Genomic DNA, 7,058 nt, shown 5'->3' on the forward strand with positions numbered 1-7,058 from the left:
AAACATTTTTCAAAGCAATCTAGTTCATCAGCAGGAAAACATTCAAAGAAACAAGAGCAGTTTTTACAGTGCGGTAAATATTAAAAAAAAAAAAAAAAAAAAAGACAAGCAAATCAGGCACTACCAAGAGGGTTAGGACAAACCTTGGAAAACACTGCCATTGTCTTGGCACAAAAGAAGCCTAATCCCAACTGTTGGGGATTTCAGCAGAAAGTAGTAATTACCTGCCTTGGCTCCATAGTTTGTGCCTGTTTTCTTATCTCAAAGCTCTTTCAGTAGTCGCTGGAAAAATCCAGCTAATAGTCTCTGCAATTTTTTTTTAATTAAGATTATGATAGCTAACAACCTTGTGAAATCTACAACAATTTTAATACCCTAAATTACTTCTAGGAGTTCAAAGACAAGAGTAAAGTATTTCTCCAGAGAAAGTAGACGATAATATTAATCCATTAAAAAAATCTAAAGTACAAAATGCTACTTAGTAAATAAAAATACAGCCAGATGAATTATTAGGGTAAAAGATAAGAAGAATCTAGGGAATTGAGATTAATTGAAATCTCAAATCATGTTTGACTTTTCCTTTACCACCCACGTGCTTTCAGTTTCCAAGATCTGATAATTCTTCATTGGTGATTATTTTTTAACTCCATCCCCTCCCATTTATTTTCATTGCTATCATCTAAAGTCAGATCCTTAATACCTGACATTAGAATATTAAAATACCAGCTCTAGTTTCTCCCTCTCCAATCTTTCTTACACAGTCTTCCTAAATTACCACATTTTGAAACTCTTGAAAGATAGCGCCTTAGAGGGTGGTGGCCTCAATGATCACTGGTCTATCTTCCAGCCTTGACGGTCTAAAGGAGCTCTGGGCGGGCAGGGGCAGCAGGAAGCAGGAACCAGGGGGCAGACTGATGGGAACCGACTGGCTGAGGTTTACTGAGGGAGCCAGGAGGATGAGAGTAAGAGGCCTGGGGAGGGCCGGATGCAGAGAGCAGCAGCTAAGGTTATTGGCAACAGCCCTGGGGTCTCCCTCCTCCTCTTTTCAAGAGCAGTTTCTTCCTGAAAGATCCCAGGAGGTAGAAGGCTGGCCTGATCTCTCCCAGCACAAACAACCCCACTCATTATTTGAGAAATTACCGTTCCAGCTGTGCCCTGGAAGACTCGGGTCTGTGTCAAAATCCACAATTAAACTGCTAATACAATGAAAGGAGTAAAGTACTTCAAATTTTTGACAACCTCTCTTGAATCCAATTAATAATCAACAGACTTTTTTTTTAATTTTTAACAGATTCAACTCAAATACGCAGATTTCACTCTAGTTTATCTAAGCTTAAGAATAAGAAAATAGGCCCGATGAGGTGTAAATACCCAATTTACCAAATTTGGCAGTCGCTTGGAGTAACCATGAATCTCTCTCAGAACAACCCTTGCCAAGCCCAGAAACTTCCTAAACCCAAGTTCACTATTCGGTAGGCAATTTCTGTCTTTTAAATTGTAAGAGAAAAAAGTTGAATAAGACCATTCCTTGCTTTCCACGACAGCCTGGTGAGGGTGGTAAACCCAGGGATCCCTAGTCCCAATTCATAGAAAAGGAAATGAAACTATACAAAGGGACTTGTTCAAGGTCGTGCAGCTGAAAGTGACAGCAAGATTAGAAGCAAAGTCTCCTGACTCCTGGTCCAGGACCCTCATCAGCACACAAACTGCTTCCCAGAAAAAGGCGTCCAGTCAAGAAGAGAGAACCTCCCTTAAAGCCCACCCCCCACCCCAGAACACTCACCAGGAAACTGAGGTCCACCCTTTCCCAAGCTGACCTGGCCCTTCTGCCCTGACAATCTATGACTTTGCAGCCTTGAGTGTTTGGTTAAGCTTTTGGTTTTAGATAAAAGGGGTCTTTCGCTGGCTGCTGGGAACCTGACCTCAGAGGAAGGCACCACATCCCAGGCCACAACCCCTGCCCTGCCACCCGACTCCGCTCTGCCATGTAAACAAGTCAAACCCTGGGAGCGCTTAAGCACCATGAAAAACAGCCAGGCGCGGCACTTCAGAGCAATGTTTTCCATCTCGGGGGTTCTTCTGCAAAGGGACGGCGACACCTGGGTCACACCGGGCTGGAATGCGAAAGGAGCTCCCCTGGTCTCGTTTGGGGAGGGGAGGGAAAGCTCTCAGAGAATGGAGGCTGGGCAAGACGGCGAGAAGGGGCCACAGACGCCTCCTGAGGAGACGGAGACGAGGGTGGGTCAGGGAGGCAAGGACCCCGCACGTCCGAAAGCCCTGCCAGTGCTCTGGAGAACCCTGGGCGCCGGGAGCGCAGGCGACCGCTGAGGGCCCCAAGGGCCACCGGGGACCGCAGCCCAACTTCCCAGGCCGCTGTCACCCACACAAAGCCCTCCTCTCCGAAGCCACTCCAGGGACGGGCCCAGGACTCGGCGTCGTTGGAGGCGGCGGCTCTGACGCCGACCCGGGAGCTCCGGGACGGGTCCGAGCCCTCTCCCGACAGCGCGGGCCAGGCAAGGGGCCCGGCCCTCCGACCCCGAGTCCCCACTCCGCGCCCGGCGGGGAGGAGCCCCAGCCCCCCGCCGACAGCGGGCCCCCCAGCCGAAGTTCGAAGGCCGGACGCTCGTGCCAGCCTTCGGGACCCTGCCCCGCTCTCCGGCCGCCGACGGCGACCACAACGGGGAACACGGCGGCTGCGCCAGACCGGAGGGGCGCCCACGGGCCACCGCACAGTCCTCCGGCCTCAGCCGCCCCGGGCGGACGAGTCCGAGCCCGGCCACAAGACAGACGCCGGGGTCCTGGCAGCGGCGGGCCCCTCCCGAGCCCTGTGTCCCCTCCGCGGAGAAGCAGGCACGTTGGAGTCTCGGCACACCCGGCACGACTCACGCGACGGCCGGGCCGCGGGGAGCGGGAGGAGGCGCCCCGCGGACGACCGGAGAGCCTCCCTTTGTCCCGCGCCGTCCGCGCGCTCCCCGCTGCGCCGCTCCCCGGACCCCGCACAGCCCCCCAGCCGGCCGGCGCACCCGCGCCCGCGAGGCCCGCGCGGCCCGCTCACCTGCGTCAGGTCCTCGTCGTTGAGCAGATGGGACTCGCGCGGCTTGAAGCAGTTCTGACTTGCACTTGTTGAAGATGTTGGTCTGGAACTTCCCGCACGGGTTCTCCTTGGCAGCCGACATGGTCGCGCGGCGGCGGCGCAGGCCCCGAGGCCCGGCCAGGCCCGGCGCGCTGCGCGGCGGACGGCGGACGGCGCGGCGGCGGCGGCAGCATGCACGGCGGCGGGCGGGCCGCTCAGCGCGGGCGCCGCCGCATGCCCCGCGGCCGGCCGCCTCTCACCCGGCCGCGCGGCGGTCGGGGCCTCGCGGGCGCCGGGACGCGGGCGCCTCCCATCGCGTGGAGGCCCCGGGCGCGGGCCTCACAGAGCGCGAGGTCCCCGCCGCCCGCCCGCACGGCCGCCGAGCGCCCGCCGCAGGCCCATGGACGCGGCCCGCCCCCGCCGCCGGGTCTTGCCGCTCCAGGTCGGTGTCGCCGCGGCTGCCCTCGGCGCCGCGCGGCCGCAGCAACTGGGAGCGGAGCGGCTGGCGCGCTCTGGGAGGCGCGGGGCGGGGCGGGGCCTCGGCAGGGCGACCGGCGGCCCTGCCGGCCTATGGCAGCGGCTCGCCCGGCTAACAAAGGGAGCCCTCGGCCAATGGGAGCCGGGGGCGGGACGAAAGGCCGCCGTGCGCAAGGTAACTTGTGCAGGCGCAGGAAGGTGGGGGCGCGGCCATGGGACATTCAGGTTTGGTGGACTGGCGCCCAGGCCGCCAAGCCCCTGACCGCTGCTGGGCCGGGGCGGGGGCCTGCGGGGGGCTTGCAGGGGGCGGGGCCTGCGGAGGCGGGGACCTGCGGGGGCGGGGCAGACCTCCGGCCGGCTCTCCGCAAACCTGGCTTCCAGCCTGGTCTTCCTGCCTCCATTCTGGACACCCGGGCCCAGCTCCGAGCTCTTGTTTTAACACCTACTATGCGCCAGGCTGGGACTGCAAGAGTCGGGCAACACAGGCGGCCAGCTGGACCACCCCCTCCTTGGCCCCCCCATCTGCACCAGGGCCTGGAGGATAGCCAGCTGGCCAGGGCAGGGAAAGGCTGCCGCTCTTTGGCCTGCAGCCCTGCATGTGGCCAGGCTGGCTTATGGAGGTTTCTTTGGAGCCCGCATGCCTGAGTTCTCACCCTCTGGTTCACCAGGTCACTGTAGGGGCCATCCCTCTGCATGCGTGCATGCATTTGTGCATGAAAGTTATGGATATAGCATCTCCTTGGGTGTCAGTGTCCGTGCATGTCCCGGTGGGGTCTGGCTGCCTTTGAGAGTAAATAGAGGCATGGCCACGTTATGCATCTACGTGCATAGTGACCTGTTTATCCGTGGGTCCATGACGTGTGAGTGTGCGTGTGGGTTGTACGGAGGCGTACATCTGTGTGTCTGCTGTGTATGTGTGAGACGGTGCCGCCTGTCTGTGTGTGTCTGTGGGTAGCTGCGCTATCCAGCTGCCCTGATACCTGCATGTCCGTGTTTCTGTGGGATTGCCTGTGTGTTTACACTGTGTGTGTGTGTCTGTCTGTCTGTCTGCTCTGCCTGGTTGAGTTGTGTTTGCTTGCATGTCTGTTGTATGTATGAGCATCTCAGTGTGTCCATGCCTGTGTGTGAGTGTATGTCAGTTTCTGTAGCTGTGTGTTGTGTCTGACTGAGTGTATATATGTGTGCATGCACGTGAGTGTGTGTGTGTGTTGGATGCTGGGGGTCAGGGTTCGAATCTCTCACAATCAGCACCAGCTTCTCAGTTCCCTCTGCCTGTCCCCATAAGACGTACATAAGGTCCAAGCAGCCCCTGCCAGCCTGCTCTGGGGTGCGAAGGGCAAGGGCAGGCTGGCTGCAGGGTCCAGGCTTGGAGGGCTCTGGAGTCCACTCTTGGTGCACTCACACATTGCAGCTGCCAGCCTGCCCTGGCCTGGCTCCTAGAGGCCCCTTGCCCTGACCAGCTGGAAAGTCTGTGACCCGGGACACGGCCCCCACAGCCCGCCACCCCTTCGTCATCTGCCACGAGTGCTGCCTGAGGCCATTTGCTCATGGGCCTGATGTGATCACTCACCACACACAGCCTGTCTGGTCGCCCTTCCTGTGAGGTGGCTGGGGGGCCCAGGGGGGCGATGGGGAGTTGAGGAGATGCGTAAATGAAGGGCATCTTGGGCAAAAGAAAAGGAGCAGGATGCCTCAGAGCCTCAGGACCAGAGGGGCCCTTGGAGACCCTCAGCTCCAGCCCTTTGTTTTATAGATAAAGACACTGGGCCCAGAGGGGGCAAGATCCTGACCTGAGGTCACACTGCAAGTCCCTAGCAGAGCTAGCATTCCAGAGGCCGGCCCGGTGGCACAGCGGTTAAGTTCGCACATTCCGCTTCGGCGGCCCAGGGTTTGCCGGTTCGGATCCTGGCTGCGGACATGGCACCGCTCATCAGGCCATGCTGAGGCGGCGTCCCACATGCCACAACTAGAAGGACAAGTGAAATATGCAACTATGTACTGGGTAGATTTGGGGAGAAAAAGCAGGAAAAATAAAAAAGATTGGCAACAGTTGTTAGCTCAGGTGACAATCTTTAAAAAAAAAGAAAAATGTAGTTGTATTTTGGCAGGGGACCCTAAAGTGATGTCAGCTCCTGATAGGGCCAGGGGATGGGTCACCCTGAACTTGACCCTCTTTCTCCTGGAGGCCCTGCCATGTGGCTCCTAGGAGGAATCTGGACCCTGAGCATCGGCTCTGAGCATCCCTGTGATAAGGCACCTGAGTGCACCTGAGCTGCCACCTGCAACCAGTTGGCTCCGGCACCCAGAGGATCTGAATAGACGTCCCTTGCACTTTCCACTTATTTCACTGCTTTTCTACATCCGGGGTCTTGTATTCAACCCCAGAACTTATGAGTAAATCAGCGGCTTTTGATCACATGGACTGATAATAAATCTCACTAGAATGTCAATTGCAGAAGAGTGAGGACTAGTCTTGTGCCCGCTGGCTCTCCATCTAGAAGAGTGGCTGACAGTAAGAGGCTTCAGGTGGAGGAAGGACAGTGACCATTTGTTGGGCCCTTTGCAAAAGGCACGGGTACACCCTTAATGTGGATCATCTCCTTCAGCTCGCAGGACAGCCCCATTTTCCAGACGAGTAAATAAAGACTCAGAAAGGAGAACATGCTTGTCCAGCATCACGAGGAAGCAGTGAGGCTGGGATTTGAACCTGTCTGTTAGACTAAATACCTCCTCAAAAAAGGTCAGAAAAGGGAGCTGCCCGAGCCTGCGTTTGGGAACCTGGCCGGGAGGCCAGAGTGGGAGCTGGGGCCAGGCCTCCCTTGCTCTGCCGTGCGAAGCGTTCACAAGGGCCTCTCCTCCCTTCAGCTCTTCTTCTCTGCCCCCACTCTCCTTCCTGGGGGCACAGAGGAGTGAGCAGAAAAGCATGCTGGAGGGCACAGTGTGCACAGAGGGCCCCCAAACCTGTGCCCCACATGGAGAGCAGCTCCCTGAAAGCTGAGTGTCTGCCAGCCAAGGAGTGATGTGGGCATCCAGGGAAGAGACTGAGGGAGGAAGGAAGGAGCCGCTCCTCTTCAAAGGGGCACCTGCTCTCAGTTCCTGAGGGACCGTCAGTGTTTCTGTCCATGGGGACCAGTCCCAAACACGCTGGAGCACAGGCCTTCCCCAGACCCGGGGCCGTCCTCAGAGAAGCCAGGAGGACAGCCTGTTCATCCCTCGCCGTGGGGCAGGACTTCTGGCCAGCCATCTCTTAGAGCCTCTGAATTACTGAGCATCGAATGTAAATATAAAAAACAAAGTAACTTGTGTTCTTTATAGCAGATTTAAAAACACAGAAAAGTATAACAGAATGATAAGATAACCCTCCACTTAGGAATAAACACTTTTCCCCCCACATTTTATGACAAATTTTGAACATCCAAAGCAGTTGGCAGAATCCCACAAAGACCTCCCAGGCTCTCGCCTCGTGACACTGCATTCGCGAGCCCTCCGGTCTTTACACACCTCTCTC

General features: G+C 57.0%; 1 protein-coding gene across 1 annotated transcript in view; it reads right to left on the reverse strand.

Moving 5' to 3' along the window:
• Nucleotides 1–3,475, reverse strand: part of LOC138917601 (uncharacterized) — a 101,273-nt gene extending 97,798 nt beyond the window's left edge. The window contains exons 1-2 of the mRNA XM_070234700.1: nt 3,448–3,475; nt 3,056–3,411 (exon numbers count right to left, since the gene is read on the reverse strand). Of these exons, the coding sequence (XP_070090801.1) occupies nt 3,056–3,411; nt 3,448–3,475 (384 nt within the window). The remainder of the gene's footprint in view (nt 1–3,055; nt 3,412–3,447) is intronic.
• Between the last annotated feature and the right edge of the window lie 3,583 nt (nt 3,476–7,058).

Source organism: Equus caballus, chromosome 14 (genome assembly GCF_041296265.1).
Source record: "Equus caballus isolate H_3958 breed thoroughbred chromosome 14, TB-T2T, whole genome shotgun sequence".
Lineage (NCBI taxonomy): Eukaryota > Metazoa > Chordata > Mammalia > Perissodactyla > Equidae > Equus > Equus caballus.